At 40.6% G+C, this 25,481-nt stretch overlaps 1 protein-coding gene across 4 annotated transcripts in view; it reads right to left on the minus strand.

Annotated features, from left to right (window-relative positions):
* Taf2 (TATA-box binding protein associated factor 2) overlaps positions 1 to 25,240 on the minus strand; it is a 66,653-nt gene extending 41,413 nt beyond the window's left edge. Inside the window, exons 1-5 of one of the 4 annotated variants that reach the window (XM_071691276.1) lie at positions 25,191 to 25,207; positions 24,867 to 24,974; positions 11,840 to 11,930; positions 9,263 to 9,317; positions 934 to 1,097 (exon numbers count right to left, since the gene is read on the minus strand). In XM_071691276.1, the coding sequence (XP_071547377.1) occupies positions 934 to 1,097; positions 9,263 to 9,317; positions 11,840 to 11,877 (257 nt within the window). In that variant the 5' untranslated portion in view covers positions 11,878 to 11,930; positions 24,867 to 24,974; positions 25,191 to 25,207. Of the gene's footprint in view, positions 1 to 933; positions 1,098 to 9,262; positions 9,318 to 11,839; positions 11,931 to 24,866; positions 25,004 to 25,185 lie in introns of those variants that run through there. The other 3 variants (XM_071691274.1, XM_071691277.1, XM_071691275.1) reach the window with 3 other exon arrangements.
* Between the last annotated feature and the right edge of the window lie 241 nt (positions 25,241 to 25,481).

The raw sequence follows: 25,481 nt of genomic DNA on the forward strand, positions 1-25,481 counted from the left end.
ACTACACATGAATGAGCCTATTCAAAACACTTCTCAGGGAGCAACAACAAAAATATCTTCAAAATATGAAAATAACATGCAAACTGATTTACTAAACCAAACAGCAAGCAAATGCTGGAATTCAACTCCTATTCCCCTGAAAAAGAAGCGATTATACTCTTGCTCCTCTTTGTTATAAGCTCAAAACAATTCACAGTTGGTAGCAACACCAGGACATCAGTTCTGGCTATGACTAAACATAACAATTACATGGTAGGCTGCAATCACCTATTACAGTCAATGTGGCATGTTTGTCTACAATGTGTCAACTATGAACAACAGGTGAGGGTGTAGCCAGCGTTACATTTAGCATCATCTGCACGGGGTTCGAATGTAAGAAAGGGTTATATGGCAACTGAGAACATAATTGGGAAGCACAGTGTCTTTGGTGTACATGAAAATGGGGAAAAATTTGTTGAGTTGTTTGCTGAAAAAAGGAATGGTGACTGGGAATATTGATACATAACATTGGATGCTCAGCTAACCATTCTAATGGGATGGTCTAAAAGCTTTATAAAACTGTATGGACAATGAAACCCATATGTTGTATAGCACTTTTATATACACATGTTAACTACAGTGGATTCAAACAAATGAGGCTTATGCCTGTTTGATCCTAACGCTCCTTGCTACAATAGAAAATAAACTGAAGCATAAAAATTGCAAAACTGGGAATTTCCATGCAAAGCTAAGTCCACTTATAGAATGAATAGTACCCAAGTGCTAATTTCTCAGCTTGCTATTAGGGTAAAAAAGTCTTGAGCACATAAACAAGAAAAATATATATAAAAAGGTCTAATTCTGAATGAATTTAAAAACATAAATCATTCTTTACACAGCACTTTTCAGAAGTTTAAAACAAAAAAGTTCTGTAACACTGACAGTATTACTTACTGTTTGGATTCTTGCTGGCATGCTTCAAGCAAGGGATCAAAGTACTGGAACTGAACCTCCAGAGTATCGTTAAGAGTAACCCGATACACACAGCTCTGTTTACAGTTTAGCCATATATAACGAATGCTGTCCTTCGAAGGAATAAGTGTAAGTTCTGTGAATCCCTAGAAAAACAAAAAAGTTAATGTAGTTCTTCTCAGTACTTGAAAATTCTGGATAAAATGTTCTCTGACAAGCAAAAGAACAAAAGTAAGAGCCACAAAATCCATCTCCAATATTTCCATAAGACTATATTCAATGAGGATGGGTAAACCAGATGCTGTCAGCCAATTCTTTTAGAACTTAACTGTAGTGAAAAATTTTTCATCTACCATAAAAGTAGTACTGGACTTTCATTCACGTGAGAAAAAAGGTATCTTTTAAAGAATGAAAAAACACTTTTTCTACCAAAAGCAGAGCATTATTACCATCTGAGAGATAACTAGCTTGTTACAACCTTAAAAGATGGTATGAACCCCAGTAATATGGTATATCTAAGAGAATTCACCCCATTCAATCACCATCATACTCATGAGGCCAGCAAATACTCATTCATAATGACCCAATAATCATGCAACAACCTGTCCAGGCCTCTACTTCATGGTGTACAGGTTAGGTAGCACCAAGTGACCAGCCACCACCATCACTCACTGATTACTAAGGTCTGTCTTTGGCCTATTACTCTCAGGAATATGAAATGATTTTCTGAAAAGGAAAGAAAGCAAGGGAAAATAAATAGACCATATGACTTTGGCTACCCATTGCAGAAAAATGGCTTTTCATCCTTCAAAATCTACCTTTCTCATCTATGGACAAGCTATCTATATACCTATCTATATCTCTGATGCCCATTCCCTCCAAGAACTCCCATCAAGGGATGACCATGGCAAAAGAGTCTCCACTTATCCCTATCCTTACATGCCTTCCTTGCATACACCATTTCATGCATTCTTCCTGTTTTTCTCCTTCCAGTATTCTTCCACCCTATCTGCCCTAGTCACTGATGGTCTTCCACTCACACCAACCCCTTTAATTGTACTATTATACACTCTCCTTGTGAACCCTGTCTTGCATTCTTTCCACATGCCCAAACCACCTCAAAGTATCACATTTCACCCATTCTACCACTCCACAATTCACTCCCTTTGCATTCCTTGTCATACCACACCTTTCATACACCCTTTCATTTCATTCTTCATTCCATCTAGTCACACCACATGCTCCTCTCAAATAGCTCTCCCTGAGCCTGGATTCTTGACCTCTGTGCCTCATTCCACGTCCATGTTTTGGCTGCATAGGTCAGGGTTGGGGGGACTATGCCGTCCCTTAATCCTCTCTTTACTTCCATACCTTTCATCATTCTATTAAGGGACACAATGACTCTCCTACCCTGTACTGCTCTCTCCCTTACCTCTCCTTCTATATCACTAAAAATACCCAAGACAGCTCCCAGATACTAAAATTCCCTCACTTTTTCCAGTCTTTTTTCCCCCCATATCCACAGCACAATTTAGTACAATTTCTTCTTTCATTCTACATTGTTTCACAAAATCTATACTTTCACTCTTTCCTTTCAAACACCACTACTTTACTTTTACTTGCATTTACCTTCAATCTCCTCCATTTACACAAATCATAAAACACACTTAAAACCTTCTGCAACTCCTCTTCACTCTCCACAAACAATGCAGTATCTTCCACAAACAGGCTTGCCACTAGCCACCATATCTCTGCCACACTCCATATATATATATTTATTTATCATTTATTTTGCTTTGTCGCTGTCTGATGCGTTTGCAAGGTAGCACAAGGAAATAGACGAAAGAAATGGCCTAACCCACCCCCATACACATATATATACATAAACGTCCACACACGCAAATATACATACCTATACATCTCAATGTACACATATATATATATATACACACAGACACATACATATATACCCATGCACACAATTCACACTGTCTGCCTTTATTCATTCCCATCGCCACCTCGCCACACACACACACACACACACACATATATATTTGGTCTCCCACTTCTCCTCGTTCCCTCCACCTCTGACACATATATCCTCTTGGTCAATCTTTCCTCACTCATTCTCTCCATGTGCCCAAACCATTTCAAAACACCCTCTTCTGCTCTCTCAACCACGCTCTTTTTATTTCCACACATCTCTCTTACCCTTACATTACTTACTCGATCAAACCACCTCACACCACACATTGTCCTCAAACATCTCATTTCCAGCACATCCATCCTCCTGCGCACACCTCTATCCACGGCCCATGCCTCGCAACCATACAACATTGTTGGAACCACTATTCCTTCAAACATACCCATCTTTGCTTTCCGAGATAATGTTCTCGACTTCCACACATTCTTCAAGGCTCCCAGGATTTTCGCCCCCTCCCCCACCCTATGATTCACTTCCGCTTCCATGGTTCTATCCGCTGCCAGATCCACTCCCAGATATCTAAAACACTTTACTTCCTCCAGTTTTTCTCCATTCAAACTTACCTCCCAATTTACTTGACCCTCAACCCTACTGTACCTAATAACCTTGCTCTTATTCACATTTACTCTTAACTTTCTTCTTTCACACACTTTACCAAACTCAGTCACCAGCTTCTGCAGTTTCTCACATGAATCAGCCACCAGCGCTGTATCATCAGTGAACAACAACTGACTCACTTCCCAAGCTCTCTCATCCACAACAGACTTCATACTTGCCCCTCTTTCCAAAACTCTTGCATTCACCTCCCTAACAACCCCATCCATAAACAAAATTAAACAACCATGGGGACATCACACACCCCTGCCGCAAACCTACATTTACTGAGAACTAATCAGCTTCCTCTCTTCCTACACGTACACATGCCTTACATCCTCGATAAAAACTTTTCACTGCTTCTAACAACTTGCCTCCCACACCATATATTCTTAGTACCTTCCACAGAGCATCTCTATCAACTCTATCATATGCCTTCTCCAGATCCATAAATGCTACATACAAATCCATTTGCTTTTCTAAGTATTTCTCACATACATTCTTCAAAGCAAACACCTGATCCACACATCCTCTACCACTTCTGAAACCACACTGCTCTTCCCCAATCTGATGCTCTGTACATGCTTTCACCCTCTCAGTCAATACCCTCCCATATAATTTACCAGGAATACTCAACAAACTTATACTTCTGTAATTTGAGCATTCACTCTTATCCCCTTTGCCTTTGTACAATGGCACTATGCAAGCATTCCGCCAATCCTCAGGCATCTCACCATGAATCATACATACATTAAATAACCTTACCAACCAGTCAACAATACAGTCACCCCCTTTTTTAATAAATTCCACTGCAATACCAACCAAACCTGCTGCCTTGCCGGCTTTCATCTTCCGCAAAGCTTTTACTACCTCTTCTCTGTTTACCAAATCATTTTCCCTAACCCTCTCACTTTGCACACCACCTTGACCAAAACACCCTATATATATATATACATTTTTTTTTTTTTTTTTTGTCTCCCGCGTTTGCGAGGTAGCGCAAGGAAACAGACGAAATAAATGGCCCAACCCACCCCCATACACATGTATATACATACGTCCACACACGCAAATATACATACCTACACAGCTTTCCATGGTTTACCCCAGACGCTTCACATGCCTTGATTCAATCCACTGCCAGCACGTCAACCCCGGTATACCACATCGCTCCAAATCACTCTATTCCTTGCCCTCCTTTCACCCTCCTGCATGTTCAGGCCCCAATCACACAAAATCTTTTTCACTCCATCTTTCCACCTCCAATTTGGTCTCCCTTTTCTCCTCGTTCCCTCCACCTCCGACACATATATCCTCTTGGTCAATCTTTCCTCACTCATTCTCTCCATGTGCCCGAACCATTTCAAAACACCCTCTTCTGCTCTCTCAACCACGCTCTTTTTATTTCCACACATCTCTCTTACCCTTACGTTACTTACTCGATCAAACCACCTCACACCACATATTGTCCTCAAACATCTCATTTCCAGCACATCCATCCTCCTGCGCACAACTCTATCCATAGCCCACGCCTCGCAACCATACAACATTGTTGGAACCACTATTCCTTCAAACATACCCATTTTTGCTTTCCGAGATAATGTTCTCGACTTCCACACATTCTTCAAAGCTCCCAGAATTTTCGCCCCCTCCCCCACCCTATGATCCACTTCCGCTTCCATGGTTCCATCCGCTGCCAGATCCACTCCCAGATATCTAAAACACTTCACTTCCTCCAGTTTTTCTCCATTCAAACTCACCTCCCAATTGACTTGACCCTCAACCCTACTGTACCTAATAACCTTGCTCTTATTCACATTTACTCTTAACTTTATTCTTTCACACACTTTACCAAACTCAGTCACCAGCTTCTGCAGTTTCTCACATGAATCAGCCACCAGCGCTGTATCATCAGCGAACAACAACTGACTCACTTCCCAAGCTCTCTCATCCCCAACAGACTTCATACTTGCCCCTCTTTCCAAAACTCTTGCATTCACCTCCCTAACAACCCCATCCATAAACAAATTAAACAACCATGGAGACATCACACACCCCTGCCGCAAACCTACATTCACTGAGAACCAATCACTTTCCTCTCTTCCTACACATACACATGCCTTACATCCTCGATAAAAACTTTTCACTGCTTCTAACAACTTGCCTCCCACACCATATATTCTTAATACCTTCCACAGAGCATCTCTATCAACTCTATCATATGCCTTCTGCAGATCCATAAATGCTACATACAAATCCATTTGCTTTTCTAAGTATTTCTCACATACATTCTTCAAAGCAAACACCTGATGCACACATCCTCTACCACTTCTGAAACCACGCTGCTCTTCCCCAATCTGATGCTCTGTACATGCCTTCACCCTCTCAATCAATATCCTCCCATATAATTTACCAGGAATACTCAACAAACTTATACCTCTGTAATTTGAGCACTCACTCTTATCCCCTTTGCCTTTGTACAGTGGCACTATGCACGCATTCCGCCAATCCTCAGGCACCTCACCATGAGTCATACATACATTAAATAACCTTACCAACCAGTCAACAATACAGTCACCCCTTTTTTAATAAATTCCACTGCAATACCATCCAAACCTGCTGCCTTGATATATATATATATATATATATATATATATATATATATATATATATATATATATATATATATGTATATATATAAATCCCTGGGGATAGGGGAGAAAGAATACTTCCCACGTATTCCCTGCGTGTCGTAGAAGGCGACTAAAAGGGGAGGGAGCGGGGGGCTGGAAATCCTCCCCTCTCACTTTTTTTTTTTTTTTTTTTTTTTTTTTTTCCAAAAGAGGGAACAGAGAAGGGGCCCAGGTGAGGATATTCCCTCAATGGCCCAGTCCTCTGTTCTCAACGCTACCTCGCTAATGCGGGAAATGGCGAATAGTATGAAAGAAAAGATATATATATATATATATAAATATATATATATATATATATATATATATATATATATATATATATATATATATATATATATATCATCAAACACATTCAACAAACCTTCAAAATACTCACTCCATCTCCTTCTCACATCACCACTGGCAGATATAGGATGTTTTGGTCGAGGTGGTGTGCAAAGTGAGAGGGTTAGGGAAAATGATTTGGTAAACAGAGAAGAGGTAGTGAAAGCTTTGCGGAAGATGAAAGCCGGCAAGGCAGCAGGTTTGGATGGTATTGCAGTGGAATTTATTAAAAAAGGGGGTGACTGTATTGTTGACTGGTTGGTAAGGTTATTTAATGTATGTATGACTCATGGTGAGGTGCCTGAGGATTGGCGGAATGCGTGCATAGTGCCATTGTACAAAGGCAAAGGGGATAAGAGTGAGTGCTCAAATTACAGAGGTATAAGTTTGTTGAGTATTCCTGGTAAATTATATGGGAGGGTATTGATTGAGAGGGTGAAGGCATGTACAGAGCATCAGATTGGGGAAGAGCAGTGTGGTTTCAGAAGTGGTAGAGGATGTGTGCATCAGGTGTTTGCTTTGAAGAATGTATGTGAGAAATACTTAGAGAAGCAAATGGATTTGTATGTAGCATTTATGGATCTGCAGAAGGCATATGATAGAGTTGATAGAGATGCTCTGTGGAAGGTATTAAGAATATATGGTGTGGGAGGCAAGTTGTTAGAAGCAGTGAAAAGTTTTTATCGAGGATGTAAGGCATGTGTACGTGTAGGAAGAGAGGAAAGTGATTGGTTCTCAGTGAATGTAGGTTTGCGGCAGGGGTGTGTGATGTCTCCATGGTTGTTTACTTTGTTTATGGATGGGGTTGTTAGGGAGGTAAATGCAAGAGTTTTGGAAAGAGGGGCAAGTATGAAGTCTGTTGGGGATGAGAGAGCTTGGGAAGTGAGTCAGTTGTTGTTCGCTGATGATACAGCGCTGGTGGCTGATTCATGTGAGAAACTGCAGAAGCTGGTGACTGAGTTTGGTAAAGTGTGTGGAAGAAGAAAGTTAAGAGTAAATGTGAATAAGAGCAAGGTTATTAGGTACAGTAGGGTTGAGGGTCAAGTCAATTGGGTGGTGAGTTTGAATGGAGAAAAACTGGAGGAAGTGAAGTGTTTTAGATATCTGGGAGTGGATCTGGCAGCGGATGGAACCATGGAAGCGGAAGTGGATCATAGGGTGGGGGAGGGGGCGAAAATTCTGGGGGCCTTGAAGAATGTGTGGAAGTCGAGAACATTATCTCGGAAAGCAAAAATGGGTATGTTTGAAGGAATAGTGGTTCCAACAATGTTGTATGGTTGCGAGGCGTGGGCTATGGATAGAGTTGTGCGCAGGAGGATGGATGTGCTGGAAATGAGATGTTTGAGGACAATGTGTGGTGTGAGGTGGTTTGATCGAGTGAGTAACGTAAGGGTAAGAGAGATGTGTGGAAATAAAAAGAGCGTGGTTGAGAGAGCAGAAGAGGGTGTTTTGAAGTGGTTTGGGCACATGGAGAGGATGAGTGAGGAAAGATTGACCAAGAGGATATATGTGTCGGAGGTGGAGGGAGCGAGGAGAAGAGGGAGACCAAATTGGAGGTGGAAAGATGGAGTGAAAAAGATTTTGTGTGATCGGGGCCTGAACATGCAGGAGGGTGAAATGAGGGCAAGGAATAGAGTGAATTGGAGCGATGTGGTATACCGGGGTTGACGTGCTGTCAGTGGATTGAATCAAGGCATGTGAAGCGTCTGGGGTAAACCATGGAAAGCTGTGTAGGTATGTATATTTGCGAGTGTGGACGTATGTATATACATGTGTATGGGGGGGGTTGGGCCATTTCTTTCGTCTGTTTCCTTGCGCTACCTCGCAAACGCGGGAGACAGCGACAAAGTATGAAAAAAAAAAGAAAATATATATATATATATATATATATATATATATACATATATCAAAAAGCTACAGTGATATCACACAGCCATGCCTCACACCTACATGTATCCCAAAACTTTCGCTCAGCATCTGTGAGCATACCCCTTAAAAAAAAGGGGGGGGACTTAAAAGCCTGAGTCATTATAAACCAACCCATAATGACAAAGTGGTACCTGCTCATGGCTGTCCCCTAATGAAAGCAGCTTAACCCAAAGCCCCACAAATTAAGTCAACCAGGGTATTGCACAATAAATGTGTGTGTGTGTGTGTGTGTGTGTGTGTGTGTGTGCAAATGTGTACACATGTAATCATCAATTTGTACCATACAGTAAACCTATCTCTCAATCTAAGACCCTTACTTTTACCTCCCTTACCATTCCATTTATAAACAAATCAAAAAGCCACTTTTACATCACACACCTTTGACAAACACCTTACTTCACTCGGAAGCACTTTTTCTTCTCCCTTCTTACTTAAACATATGACTTACTTTTTCACAAAGGATTTTTCACTACTTTTAACAGCTTTCCTCCCACATCATGTATTTGTGACAATTTGTGACACCATCCATAACCCTATCACACATTTTATCCTAGTATTCCTCACACAAATTCTTCCAAGCATACACCTGGTCCTATACCTATTCAAAAGCCACAAAGCTCTTCCCAATCTGATACTCTGCATGCCACCACCCTCCCAATCACTACTCTCATACACCTTACCAGATAACAACTGGCTCTATTATGGATAAACGCAAAAGCTACCTAGAAGAAAAAATATCAATCAGGCATATTAGGTCAGATAGTCAGAGGATTACTTAATCTATACTTACAATTACAGTCTGTCTTGTAAAGTTGATGCCGGTTAAGCTCAAAATCTGATGAGACGTGCTGAAAAAATTTTAATTCTTTAGCTGTAAAAAGACAAAAGTATGTATTTTGTATCTATAGTGAAAAGTAATTTCCCACAGCTAATGTAAATTGACACATTTTCTTATAAAAAAATCAATACAGTAATTAATGCGGTATGAAGGAAATTTGAAAACATTCATTAGTACACCATATACACTACTATTAGATAAAAAAAAAAAAGGTTTCCTAAATCCATACTGTGTATGCGCATGTAGGTGTGTGTGATTACTATTTGTTTTATGGGGACAGAGTTTTATACACATGTTTCCCAGTCTTCTTAACCTTGTATATATATAACCATGTCTTTACTCCTATGTATGCACACACACACACACATACACCCTAGCATATGCCTGGTATGTGTGTGTGTGTGTGTGTGTGTGTGTGTGTGTGTTTGGTGGTGGTGGGGAGTGCACTCAATGGTTTCTTCTGACAGCTTCATATGCCCTGGTTTAGTCCACATTCAGGATATCATTCCATGTGTACCACATCACTCTAAGTCATTATCCTGTTCATGTTCAAGCCCAAAGTGCTTAAAATCTCCAATTAAGCCCTCCCTTTGTCCATTCTCTTTAAACTTCTGAAACGTATACCCTCTTTATCAAACTCTCCTTACTCCTTTTCTTAGTGTGTCCAAACCATTTCAGCACACCCTCTTTGGCTCTCAACCAAACTCATTATATAAACATTTCTGGCTGTGTTTCATGCAAGGGGTTCTGGCTGTGTGGATTAGTAGTTATCATAAGGTGGCCTGGGAAGTGTGAAGGTCATTATGACACACCGTATACCACTGGCTAGGAAAAGGATTAAGAAATACATGACAACTGTCATCAACTGGTCACTCTGCCAATGATTCATTGCAATATTCATATGTAAATTCTATTCTTGTGTATCTTAGCATTTAATTGTTTATATTGTCTAATCTATCTTCTAATCTATCTTTCAAATAGTACCAATGCATTATTCAAAGTATATAAACACAATGAGGTAATCATATGAGCTGGCTGTACTTCCCATAATCTATTGCAATACCTACAGGTAAAATTCTAACATAACATGTTTCTGTTTACCTTGTCTTATTTATTGTTTTACTATTAATAGTAATTCAACAGGCATGTGTGGTTTTCAATGCTTTTACACAAGCATGAAATAATGTTAAATTCTTTTCCAACATATGTATCATCATTCATCATGTTTCCATTATCATCCTCTAAGTACAGTATTCAAACAATATCTGAACATTATCTATTCTTAAACAGTACTAATGATCAGACAATGAGCATCATGTGGTAATGGGATGGACAAGCCAAGTTTCCTTTGACACATTTGTACTACCATATCTTAGCAACTTGTTTACTACGATTTATTTATTTTTCTCTTATTATGAACAACTTATCAAGATTTTACTGTTTTTAGGTTAAGCACACAGTAAATGTTTACTTCTTTTCAAACATTCTTCTGATATCTATTACGTTTTTATCATTTTCTTATATAAACAATCAAGCAAAGTTTGAAGGTTTTCATCACTTACTTTAAGGCAATAATAATGCATTATTCAAACTACTTTATATATAATTAAACCTCCATATATAAATACCACCATGTGGTATTGGCGTAAATGTCATGCTTCCCATGCAATACCCAATAATGTAACATCCACAGGGAGATTTCATTTTACTATTATATCACAGCCTCTCATTGTTCATCATGTTTCATCTATAATTATCTTGTCATTAGTAATATAAAACAGGCTTTTACTGTTTTCTATCACTTTCAGACAGGAATAAATTAAATGTTTATTACTTTTAAAACGTATGTTAGTCATGTGTAATATGTTTGTGTGTCTTAACTCAGAGTAATTAAAATTGAATGTGAAAATTAAATCACTTGAGTGAATCTGGTTTGTGTGAAGTGAATATAAATGAGGGTTAACGACATATAATTTCAAACAAAACAGATTTCCACACAAGAAACCTTAAAAGTAAATCCATGGACAACTTTTTGTATTTATTCCACATAGCATGGGCTGGGTGTACAACAAAATAAAATGAATGAAAATACTATAACAATGTCTCAATTGCATAGTCCACAAAAAACTTTGGACATTTCAATGTGACATTATAAATAATGGTAAAGAAACATGAATTTCTTCTTTTAACCTGAGAGATGAATGACACAGCTGATGAAATATTACAAGAAAATTTCAAAAGTGAGTGGACACATGTATGAATAGATGATATGTCTTCTATCATTTTGAATCTGACCACTTCTCAAGAAGTATGCCTATGCTAAAAACTATTACAGCTTAATTTCTTATAAATCCGAAACATTGCACCACATAATTGCATAACTGAGAAGATAAATAACTTCAATCTTTTCAAGGTTTTGAGACTTAAATGATAATAAAGATACTTATTATCTCTATGCCTTTTGGATTAAGATAAATAATTTCATTCTTTTCAAGGTTTTGAGACTGAAATGATTATAAAGATACTTATAATCTGTATGCCTTTTGGATTTCTCTTTCCTTCTTCATCTTGACAAAGTTTTGTTAATTCTTCCCTGCTACATTCCAATCACTGACTACATCTGAAAAAAAATTATGAATCATCAACACAATGCTATGAAGACCAGCTACAGATACATATGTAAACACAACCTTTACTTAATACTTTATACTATTTCAAACATCAAGCCAATATATTTTCATAGATAAAAATAAAATGAGTTTGTTATTAAAATCAGCTAATACACTGGAAATTGTAAATCATCATGAGATAGGGAGACTGAGATGGCATGTATTATGAGATGGGCTGGAGGGGGATACTGGCACAAGGAAAATGAAATGAGACAAATTTTTTGGGTTGAGTTAGCAGATGAATAGGAAAACTGGTAGGAATATAGGTTGTAAGAAAAAATGTTACAAGTAGGGAAGAATAGGTCTGATGATGTGGAAAAAGAGCAACCAAGAAAGGATGCAGTTCACTGAGAAAAATTATTTGTTAGGTTATACACAGAAATGTGGGTAAAAATAAGTGGAATATTTATTTATTTATTTATTTATTTTGCTTTGTCGCTGTCTCCCGCGTTAGCGAGGTAGCGCAAGGAAACAGACGAAAGAATGGCCCAACCCGCCCACATACACATGTATATACATACTAGTCCACACACACAAATATACATACCTATACATCTCAATGTACACATATATATACACAAACAGACATATACATATATACACATGTACATAATTCATACTGTCTGCCTTTATTTGTTCCCATCGCCACCCCGCCACACATGGAATAACAACCCCCTCCCCCCTCATGTGTGCGAGGTAGCGCTAGGAAAAGACTCCAAAGGCCCCATTCGTTCACACTCAGTCTCTAGCTGCCATGTAATAATGCACCGAAACCACAGCTCCCTTTCCACATCCAGGCCCCACACAACTTTCCATGGTTTACCCCAGATGCTTCACATGCCCTGGTTCAATCCACTGACAGCACGTCGACCCCGGTATACCACATCGTTCCAATTCACTCTATTCCTTGCCCTCATTTCACCCTCCTGCATGTTCAGGCCCCGATCACTCAAAATCTTTTTCATTCCATCTTTCCACCTATAATTTGGTCTCCCACTTCTCCTCGTTCCCTCCACCTCTGACACATATATCCTCTTGGTCAATCTTTCCTCACTCATTCTCTCCATGTGCCCAAACCATTTCAAAACACCCTCTTCTGCTCTCTCAACCACACTCATTTTATTTCCACACATCTCTCTTACCCTTACATTACTTGCTCGATCAAACCACCTCATACCACATATTGTCCTCAAACATTTCATTTCCAGCACATCCACCCTCCTGCACACAACTCTATCCATAGCCCATGCCTCGCAACCATACAACATTGTTGGAACCACTATTCCTTCAAACATACCCATTTTTGCTTTCTGAGATAATGTTCTCGACTTCCAAACATTCTTCAATGCTCCCAGAATTTTCGCCCCCTCCCCACCCTATGATTCACTTCCGCTTCCATGGTTCCATTCACTGCCAGATCCACTCCCAGATATCTAAAACACTTTACTTCCTCCAGAGTTTCTCCATTCAAACTTACCTATCAACCCTACTGTACCTAATAACCTTGCTCTTATTCACATTTACTCTTAACTTTCTTCTTTCACACACTTTACCAAACTCAGTTACCAGCTTCTGCAGTTTCTTACATGAATCAGCCACCAGCGCTGTATCATCAGCAAACAACAACTGACTCACTTCCCAAGCTCTCTCATCCACAACAGACTGCATACTTGCCCCTCTTTCCAAAACTCTTGCATTCACCTCCCTAACAACCCCATCCATAAACAAATTAAACAACCATGGAGACATCACACACCCCTGCCGCAGACCTACATTCACTGAGAACCAATCACTTTCCTCTCTCTTTCCTATCCCTGGGGATAGGGAAGAAAGAATACTTCCCACGCATTCCTCGCGTGTCGTAGAAGACGACTAAAGGGGACGGGAGTGGGGGGCCAAAAACCCTCCCCTCCTTGTATTTTAACTTTCTAAAAGGGGAAACAGAAGAAGGAGTCAAGCGAGGAGTGCTCATCCTCCTCGAAGGCTCAGATTGGGGTGTCTAAATGTGTGTGAATGTAACCAAGATGAGAAAAAAGGAGAGATAGGTAGTATGTTTGAGGAAAGGAACCTGGATGTTTTGGCTCTGAGTGAAACGAAGCTCAAGGGTAAAGGGGAAGAGTGGTTTGGGAATGTCTTGGGAGTAAAGTCAGGGGTTAGTGAGAGGACAAGAGCAAGGGAAGGAGTAGCACTACTCCTGAATCTGGAGTTGTGGGAGTATGTGATAGAGTGTAAGAAAGTAAATTCTAGATTGATATGGGTAAAACTGAAAGTTGATGGAGAGAGATGGGTGATTATTGGTGCATATGCACCTGGGCATGAGAAGAAAGATCATGAGAGGCAAGTGTTTTGGGAGCAGCTGAATGAGTGTGTTAGTGGTTTTGATGCACAAGACCGGGTTATAGTGATGGGTGATTTGAATGCAAAGGTGAGTAATGTGGCAGTTGAGGGAATAATTGGTATACATGGAGTGTTCAGTGTTGTAAATGGAAATGGTGAAGAGCTTGTAGATTTATGTGCTGAAAAAGGACTGGTGATTGGGAATACCTGGTTTAAAAAGCGAGATATACATAAGTATACTTATGTAAGTAGGAGAGATGGCCAGAGAGCGTTATTGGATTACATGTTAATTGATAGACGCACGAAAGAGAGACTTTTGGATGTTAATGTGCTGAGAGGTGCAACTGGAGGGATGTCTCATCATTATCTTGTGGAGGCGAAGGTGAAGATTTGTGGGGGGTTTCAGAAAAGAAGAATGTTGGGGTGAAGAGAGTGGTGAGAGTAAGTGAGCTTGGGAAGGAGACTTGTGTGAGGAAGTACCAGGAGAGACTGAGTACAGAATGGAAAAAGGTGAGAACAAAGGAGGTAAGGGGAGTGGGGGAGGAATGGGATGTATTTAGGGAAGCAGTGATGGCTCGCGCAAAAGATGCTTGTGGCATGAGAGGCGTGGGAGGTGGGTTGATTAGAAAAGGTAGTGAGTGGTGGGATGAAGAAGTAAGATTATTAGTGAAAGAGAAGAGAGAGGCATTTGGACAATTTTTGCAGGGAAAAAATGCAAATGAGTGGGAGAGGTATAAAAGAAAAGAGGCAGGAGGTCAAGAGAAAGGTGCAAGAGGTGAAAAAGAGGGCAAATGAGAGTTGGGGTGAGAGAGTATCATTAAATTTCAGGGAGAATAAAAAGTTGTTTTGGAAGGAGGTAAATAAAGTGCGTAAGACAAGGGAGCAAATGGGAACTTCAGTGAAGGGGGATAATGGGGAGGTGATAACAAGTAGTGGTGATGTGAGAAGGAGATGGAGTGAGTATTTTGAAGGTTTGTTGAATGTGTTTGATGATAGAGTGGCAGATATAGGGTGTTTTGGTCGAGGTGGTGTGCAAAGTGAGAGGGTTAGGGAAAATGATTTGGTAAATAGAGAAGAGGTAGTAAAAGCTTTGCGGAAGATGAAAGCCGGCAAGGCAGCAAGTTTGGATGGTATTGCAGTGGAATTTATTAAAAAAGGGGGTGACTGTATTGTTGACTGGTTGTTAAGGTTATTTAATGTATGTATGATTCATGGTGAGGTGCCTGAGGATTGGCAGAATGCTTGCATAGTGCCATTGTACAAAGGCAAAGGGGATAAGAGTGAGTGCTCAAATTACAGAGGTATAAGTTTGTTGAGTATTCCTGGTAAATTATATGGGAGGGTATTGATTGAGAGGGTGAAGGCATGTACAGAGCATCAGATTGGGGAAGAGCAGTGTGGTTTCAAAAGTGGTAGAGGATGTGTGCATCAGGTGTTTGCTTTGAAGAATGTATGTGAGAAATACTTAGAAAAGCAAATGGATTTGTATGTAGCATTTATGGATCTGGAGAAGGCATATGATAGAGTTGATAGAGATACTCTGTGGAAGGTATTAAGAATATATGGTGTGGGAGGAAAGTTGTTGGAAGCAGTGAAAAGTTTTTATCGAGGATATAAGGCATTGTGTACGTGTAGGAAGAGAGGAAAGTGATTGGTTCTCAGTGAATGTAGGTTTGCGGCAGGGGTGTGTGATGTCGCCATGGTTGTTTAATTTGTTTATGGATGGGGTTGTTAGGGAGGTGAATGCAAGAGTTTTGGAAAGAGGGGCAAGTATGAAGTCTGTTGGGGATAAGAGAGCTTGGGAAGTGAGTCAGTTGTTGTTCGCTGATGATACAGCGCTGGTGGCTGATTCATGTGAGAAACTGCAGAAGCTGGTGACTGAGTTTGGTAAAGTGTGTGAAAGAAGAAAGTTAAGAGTAAATGTGAATAAGAGCAAGGTAATTAGGTACAGTAGGGTTCAGGGTCAAGTCAATTGGGAGGTAAGTTTGAATGGAGAAAAACTGGAGGAAGTAAAGTGTTTTAGATATCTGGGAGTGGATCTGGCAGCGGATGGAACCATAGAAGCGGAAATGGATCACAGGGTGGGGGAGGGGGCGAAAATCATGGGAGCCTTGAAGAATGTGTGGAAGTCGAAAACATTATCTCGGAAAGCAAAAATGGGTATGTTTGAAGGAATGGTGGTTCCAACAATGTTGTATGGTTGCGAGGCGTGGGCTATGGATAGAGTTGTGCGCAGGAGGGTGGATGTGCTGGAAATGAGATGTTTGAGGACAATGTGTGGTGTGAGGTGGTTTGATCGAGTAAGTAACGTAAGGGTAAGAGAGATGTGTGGAAATAAAAAGAGCGTGGTTGAGAGAGCAGAAGAGGGTGTTTTGAAATGGTTTGGGCACATGGAGAGAATGAGTGAGGAAAGATTGACCAAGAGGATATATGTGTCGGAGGTGGAGGGAACGAGGAGAAGTGGGAGACCAAATTGGAGGTGGAAAGATGGAGTGAAAAAGATTTTGTGTGATCGAGGCCTGAACATGCAGGAGGGTGAAAGGAGGGCAAGGAATAGAGTGAATTGGATCGATGTGGTATACCGGGGTTGACATGCTGTCAGTGGATTGAATCAGGCAGGTGAAGCGTCTGGGGTAAACCATGGAAAGCTGTGTAGGTATGTATATTTGCGTGTGTGGACGTATGTATATACATGTGTATGGGGGGGGGGGGTTGGGCCATTTCTTTCGTCTGTTTCCTTGCGCTACCTCGCAAACGCGGGAGACAGCGACAAAGCAAAAAGAAAAAAATATATATATATAAAAAAAAAAAAAAATATATATATATATATATTTTTTTTTATTTTTTATTTATTTTTTTTTTCCACAGGAAGGAACAGAGAAGGGGGCTGGATGAGGATGTTTTCTCAGAGGCCCAGTCCTCTGTTCTTAACGCTCCCTCGCTGACACAGGAAATGGCAAATAGTATGAAAGAAAGAAAAAAGAAATATATATATATTTTTCATATTTTGCTTTGTCGCTGTCTCCCGTGTTTGCGAGGTAGTGCAAGGAAATAGATGAAAGAAATGGCCCCACTCACCCCCATACACAAGTATATACATACACGTCCACACACGCAAATATACATACCCATACATCTCAATGTACACATATATATACACACACAGACACATACATATATACACATGCACACAATTCACGCTGTCTGCCTTTATTCATTCCCATCGCCACCTCGCCACACATGGAATAACATCCCCCTCCCCCCTCATGTGTGCGAGGTAGCGCTAGGAAAAGACAACAAAGGCCCCATTCATTCACGCTCAGTCTCTAGCTGTCATGCAATAATGCCCAAAACCACGGCTCCCTTTCCACATGCCCTGGTTCAATCCACTGACAGCACGTCGACCCGGAATACCAACGTTCAAATTCCACTCTATTCCTTGCCCCCCATTTCACCCTCCTCATGTTCAGGGCCCCCGATCACTCAAAATCTTTTTCATTCCATCATTTCCACCTATAATTTGGTCTCCCACTTCTCCTCTTTCCCCCTCCCCTCTGACACTATATCCTCTTGGTAAATTTTTTCCTACTCATTTCTCCATTGCCCAAACCCATTTCAAAACACCCTCTTCGCTCTCTCAACCACACTCTTTATTTCCACACACCCTCTCTTACCCTTACATATACTTGCTCGATCAAACCACCTCATACCAACATATTGTCCTCAAACATTTCTTTTCCGCACATCCACCCTCCTGCACACAACTCTATCCATAGCCCATGCCTCGCAACCATACAACATTTTTGGAACCACTATTCCTTCAAACATACCCATTTTTTGCTTTCTGAGATAATTTCCCGATTTCCAAACATTCTTCAATCTCCCAAAATTTTTCCCCGCCCCCTCCCCACCCTATGATTCACTTCCGTTCCATGGTTCCATTCACTGCCAGATCCACTCCCAGATATCTAAAACACTTTACTTCCTCCAGAGTTTCTCCATTCAAACTTACCTATCAACCCTACTGTACCTAATAACCTTGCTCTTATTCCATTTACTCTTAACTTTCTTCTTTCACACACTTACCAAACTCAGTTACCCAGCTTCTGCAGTTTCTTACATGAATCAGCCACCAGCGCTGTATCATCAGCAAACAACAACTGACTCATTTCCCCAAGCTCTCTCATCCACAACAGACTGCATATTGCCCCTCTTTCCAAAACTCTTGCATTCACCTCCCTAACAACCCCATCCATAAACAAATTAAACAACCATGGAGACATCACACACCCCTGCCGCAGACCTACATTCACTGAGAACCAATCACTTTCCTCTCTCTTTCCTATCCCTGGGGATAGGGAAGAAAGAATACTTCCCACGCATTCCTCGCGTGTCGTAGAAGACGACTAAAGGGGACGGGAGTGGGGGGCCAAAAACCCCTCCCCTCCTTGTATTTAAACTTTCTAAAAGGGGAAACAGAAGAAGGAGTCAAGCGAGGAGTGCTCATCCTCCTCGAAGGCTCAGATTGGGGTGTCTAAATGTGTGTGAATGTAACCAAGATGAGAAAAAAGGAGAGATAGGTAGTATGTTTGAGGAAAGGAACCTGGATGTTTTGGCTCTGAGTGAAACGAAGCTCAAGGGTAAAGGGGAAAGAGTGGTTTGGGAATGTCTTGGAGTAAAGTCCAGGGGTTAGTGAGAGGACAAGAGCAAGGGAAGGAGTAGCACTACTCCTGAATCTGGAGTTGTGGGAGTATGTGATTAGAGTGTAAGAAAGTAAATTCTAGATTGATATGGGTAAAACTGAAAGTTGATGGAGAGAGATGGGTGAATATTGGTGCATATGCACCTGGGCATGAGAAGAAAGATCATGAGAGGCAAGTGTTTTGGGAGCAGCTGAATGAGTGTGTTAGTGGTTTTGATGCACAAGACGGGTTATAGTGATGGGTGATTTGAATGCAAAGGTGAGTAATGTGGCAGTTGAGGGAATAATTGGTATGCATGGAGTGTTCAGTGTTGTAAATGGAAATGGTGAAGAGCTTGTAGATTTATGTGCTGAAAAAGGACTGGTGATTGGGAAATACCTGGTTTAAAAAGCGAGATATACATAAGTATACTATGTAAGTAGGAGAGATGGCCAGAGAGCGTTATTGGATTACATGTTAATTGATAGACGCACGAAAGAGAGACTTTTGGATGTTAATGTTCTGAGAGGTGCAACTGGAATGATGTCTGATCATTATCTTGAGGAGGGGAAGGTGAAGATTTGTACAGGTTTTCAGAAAAGAAGAATGTTGGGTGTAGAGAGTGGTGAGAGTAAGTGAGCTTTGGAAGGATACTCGGATGAGGAAGTACCAGGAGAGACTGATTACAGAATGGAAAAAGGTGAGAACAAAGGAGGTAAGGGGAGTGGAGGAGGAATGGGATGTATTTAGGGAAGCAGTGATGGCTCGCGCAAAAGATGCTTGTGGCATGAGAGGCGTGGGAGGTGGGTTGATTAGAAAAGGTAGTGAGTGGTGGGATGAAGAAGTAAGATTATTAGTGAAAGAGAAGAGAGAGGCATTTGGACGATTTTTGCAGGGAAAAACTGCAAATGAGTGGGAGATGTATCAAAAAAGAAAAGAGGGCAGGAGGTCAAGAGAAAGGTGCAAGAGGTGAAAAAGAGGGCAAATGAGAGTTGGGGTGAGAGAGTATCATTAAATTTCAGGGAGAATAAAAAGTTGTTTTGGAAGGAGGTAAATAAAGTGCGTAAGACAAGGGAGCAAATGGGAACTTCAGTGAAGGGGGATAATGGGGAGGTGATAACAAGTAGTGGTGATGTGAGAAGGAGATGGAGTGAGTATTTTGAAGGTTTGTTGAATGTGTTTGATGATAGAGTGGCAGATATAGGGTGTTTTGGTCGAGGTGGTGTGCAAAGTGAGAGGGTTAGGGAAAATGATTTGGTAAATAGAGAAGAGGTAGTAAAAGCTTTGCGGAAGATGAAAGCCGGCAAGGCAGCAAGTTTGGATGGTATTGCAGTGGAATTTATTAAAAAAGGGGGTGACTGTATTGTTGACTGGTTGTTAAGGTTATTTAATGTATGTATGATTTCATGGTGAGGTGCCTGAGGATTGGCAGAATGCTTGCATAGTGCCATTGTACAAAGGCAAAGGGGATAAGAGTGAGTGCTCAAATTACAGAGGTATAAGTTTGTTGAGTATTCCTGGTAAATTATATGGGAGGGTATTGATTGAGAGGGTGAAGGCATGTACAGAGCATCAGATTGGGGAAGAGCAGTGTGGTTTCAAAAGTGGTAGAGGATGTGTGCATCAGGTGTTTGCTTTGAAGAATGTATGTGAGAAATACTTAGAAAAGCAAATGGATTTGTATGTAGCATTTATGGATCTGGAGAAGGCATATGATAGAGTTGATAGAGATACTCTGTGGAAGGTATTAAGAATATATGGTGTGGGAGGAAAGTTGTTGGAAGCAGTGAAAAGTTTTTATCGAGGATATAAGGCATTGTGTACGTGTAGGAAGAGAGGAAAGTGATTGGTTCTCAGTGAATGTAGGTTTGCGGCAGGGGTGTGTGATGTCGCCATGGTTGTTTAATTTGTTTATGGATGGGGTTGTTAGGGAGGTGAATGCAAGAGTTTTGGAAAGAGGGGCAAGTATGAAGTCTGTTGGGGATAAGAGAGCTTGGGAAGTGAGTCAGTTGTTGTTCGCTGATGATACAGCGCTGGTGGCTGATTCATGTGAGAAACTGCAGAAGCTGGTGACTGAGTTTGGTAAAGTGTGTGAAAGAAGAAAGTTAAGAGTAAATGTGAATAAGAGCAAGGTAATTAGGTACAGTAGGGTTCAGGGTCAAGTCAATTGGGAGGTAAGTTTGAATGGAGAAAAACTGGAGGAAGTAAAGTGTTTTAGATATCTGGGAGTGGATCTGGCAGCGGATGGAACCATAGAAGCGGAAATGGATCACAGGGTGGGGGAGGGGGCGAAAATCATGGGAGCCTTGAAGAATGTGTGGAAGTCGAAAACATTATCTCGGAAAGCAAAAATGGGTATGTTTGAAGGAATGGTGGTTCCAACAATGTTGTATGGTTGCGAGGCGTGGGCTATGGATAGAGTTGTGCGCAGGAGGGTGGATGTGCTGGAAATGAGATGTTTGAGGACAATGTGTGGTGTGAGGTGGTTTGATCGAGTAAGTAACGTAAGGGTAAGAGAGATGTGTGGAAATAAAAAGAGCGTGGTTGAGAGAGCAGAAGAGGGTGTTTTGAAATGGTTTGGGCACATGGAGAGAATGAGTGAGGAAAGATTGACCAAGAGGATATATGTGTCGGAGGTGGAGGGAACGAGGAGAAGTGGGAGACCAAATTGGAGGTGGAAAGATGGAGTGAAAAAGATTTTGTGTGATCGAGGCCTGAACATGCAGGAGGGTGAAAGGAGGGCAAGGAATAGAGTGAATTGGATCGATGTGGTATCCGGGGTTGACATGCTGTCAGTGGATTGAAGCAAGGCATGTGAAGCGTCTGGGGTAAACCATGGAAAGCTGTGTAGGTATTGTATATTTGCGTGTTGGACGTATGTATGTACATGTGTATGGGGGGTGGGGGTTGGGCCATTTCTTTCGTCTGTTTCCTTGCGCTACCTCGCAAACGCGGGAGACAGCGACAAAGCAAAAAAAAATAAATAAAAAAATATAAAAAAATAAAAAATATATATATTTTTTTTTATTTTTTTTATTTTTTTTTTCCACAGGAAGGAACAGAGAAGGGGGCTGGATGAGGATGTTTTCTCAGAGGCCCAGTCCTCTGTTCTTAACGCTCCCTCGCTGACACAGGAAATGGCAAATAGTATGAAAGAAAGAAAAAGAAAATATATATATATTTTTCATATTTTGCTTTGTCGCTGTCTCCCGTGTTTGCGAGGTAGTGCAAGGAAATAGATGAAAGAAATGGCCCACTCACCCCCATACACAAGTATATATACATACACGTCCACACACGCAAATATACATACCCATACATCTCAATGTACACATATATATACACACACAGACACATACATATATACACATGCACACAATTCACGCTGTCTGCCTTTATTCATTCCCATCGCCACCTCGCCACACATGGAATAACATCCCCCTCCCCCCTCATGTGTGCGAGGTAGCGCTAGGAAAAGACAACAAAAGGCCCCATTCATTCACGCTCAGTCTCTAGCTGTCATGCAATAATGCCCAAAACCACGGCTCCCTTTTCCACATCCAGGCCCAGCAAAAGAGATAGAAAGATTATTCAATGTGATACAAGAAATTTTAAATATGCATATTACAACTACTAATTTTATTTCATTTATTTTACTTTGTCGCTGTCTCCCGTGTTAGCGAGGTTAGCACTAGGAAACAGACGAAAGAAATGGCCCAACCCACCCATATACACATGTATATACATACACGTCCACACACGCAAATATACATACCTATACATCTCAACGTATACATACACATACTCACACAGACATAAACATATATACATATGTACATAATTCATAGTCTGCCTTTATTCAAACCCATCGCCACCCCGCTACACATGAAATAACAACCCCCTCCCCCACATGTGCACGAGGTAGCGCTATGAAAAGACAACAAAGGCCACATTCATTCACGCTCAGTCTCTAGCTGTCATGTGTAATGTACAGAAACCATAGCTCCCTTTCCACATCTTGGCCCCACAAAACTTTCCATGGTTTAACCTGGACACTTCACATGCTCTGGTTCAATCCACTGACAGCACATCGACCCCAGTATACCACATCGTTCCAATTCACTCTGTTCTTTGCACACCTTTTTCCCTCCTGTATGTTCAGACCTTGATTGCTGAAAATCCTTCCTCCTCCTCCTTGTTCCCTCTACCTCTGACACATATATCCTCTTTTATCACTCTCTCCTCACTCATTTTCTCCATATGTCCAAACCATTTCAACACACCCTCTTCTGCTCTCTCAACAACACTCCTTTAATTTCCACACATCTTTCTTACCCTTTCATTTCTTACTCTATCAAACCACCTCACACCACATATTGCCCTCAAACATTTAATTTCTAACACATCCACCCTCCTTCGTACAACCATATCTATAGCCCATGCCTCGCAACTGTATAACATTGTTGGAAATACTGTTCCTTCAAACATACCCATTTTGCTCTCCGAGATAACATTCTCTCCCTCCACATATTTTTCATTGCTCCCAGAACCTTTGCCTTCTCCCCCACCCTGTGACTCACTTCTGCTTCCATGGCTCCATCCGCTGCTAAGTCCATTCCCAGATATCTAAAACACTTCACTTCCTCCAATTTTCCTCCATTCAAACTTATCTCAATTAACTTGTCCTTCAACCCTACTGAACCTGATAACCTTGCTCTTATTCACATTTACTCTCAACTTTCTCCTTTCGCAATAGGGCATTCTGTTGGTGTTAATGAGATGGCCCTAATAGGGCATTATGTTGCCCATGCCTCTCTGTTAACAAAAATGAAAATTGACATGAGGAAATCTAACTTAATGAAATTAATCTGCCTAATCTAATTTACCTAACCCAACCTAACATAATCTGATGAGTGAGTGGGGGGAGGGGGGATGCCATTTCATAAATGGTGGGGTGGCAACAGGAATGGATAAAGGCAGCAAGTATGAATATGTACATGTGCATATATATGTACATGTCTGTGTATTTGAGTTGATGGGCCATTCTTCGTTGGTTTCCAGGTGCTACCTCGCAGACGCAGAAAACAGCAATTATGTATAATAACATAATAAATGTGTGTGTGTGTGTGTGTGTGTAAATGCATAAAACCACAGGAAAATGAAATGATAAGTTATCAGGAGGGTGAACAGCTGGGATGATTGTGGAATGACTGCTGCAATCAGGATTCAAATCTATGCACTCATCTATCCATCTATCTACCTATATTTCTATTGACATCCGTTCCCTCCAGGAACTCCCATCAATGGGTGGCCATGGCAAAAGAGTCTCCACTCATCCCTGACGTTACATGCCTACCTTGCATACACCATTCCATGCATTATTCCTGTTTCTCTACCTCCAGTATTCCTCCACCCTACTTGCCACTGCACTAAACTCCTCCCATCAGTCAGCAATATGAACTACTACATCACAGAGGCTAATTGTGTTATTAAAGGTAAGTCAGATAAATAAAGTTGGTTATGTTAATCTAGGTATAGCAAATCATATCACTTCTTATTCAGTATCTATAAAAATGGCATTGCTAATATATTGGTACACTAGTCTGTAAAGCAATGTTTCACCCACTAGTGCCCCAGTTATTCATTAGTGCTAACTACTCAACACAAGTCACGAATTATTTGCCAATTAAGCAAAAAAAAAAAAAATGAAGCACTAATGCCGACTAGTCAGTATCAGCAGGTATTTTACCGAATAGACAAAACAGTTTGAATCACTGAAATTACTTGACACAAGTGGATTACAAGCTATTTTGACGACTAGTTAGCATAATATCCACTATCAAAATCTACGCAAGAACAATGCATCACCTTGAAGATCAAAACCTTGTTCGTGGACCGCGCATCAACTTGCTGACCAAACGCTGATGTGTGAACCCCAAATCACCTTACAGAACAAACTCTGGAGTAATCTTTGATCTGTAGACCAAGATGGTATTTCAGCCACTAAATCTTATTTACCTTTAGTAACTAAAGGAACAAACAGTTCCCTAAGGAAAATCAAGTAAATTTACGTTTTTGACCTAAAGAGTTAATACGCAATCCCCAAATCTAATGCTTAAAAACACTCTATATATATTAGTAATTCAATCTTACAAATATATAAAGCATACTATGAATTTACACAAACTTTACTTCATAGACGTAAACAATCCCACCGACTCGATTCCGCCTTCAATTATTCTAAACTTGTCGCATAGGACATATGAACCAGTTTACTAAAACACAAAAAGAAATTAGTTATAGGGGCGCACTTTAGATACAGAAAATAGTTACATAGAAATATCTTTTACTTGAATTATATCAGAATTGATTTTACTTGATATCAAATTCTTTGATAATTTAAATCGGTGCTCTTAGAATTTCATGTTTATTTACATCCGATTTTCTTCATACAGAATCTGCAAGGATTGTACATATTGCTCA

The sequence above is a fragment of the Panulirus ornatus genome, chromosome 50 (genome assembly GCF_036320965.1).
Source record: "Panulirus ornatus isolate Po-2019 chromosome 50, ASM3632096v1, whole genome shotgun sequence".
NCBI classification, from domain to species: Eukaryota; Metazoa; Arthropoda; class Malacostraca; order Decapoda; family Palinuridae; genus Panulirus; species Panulirus ornatus.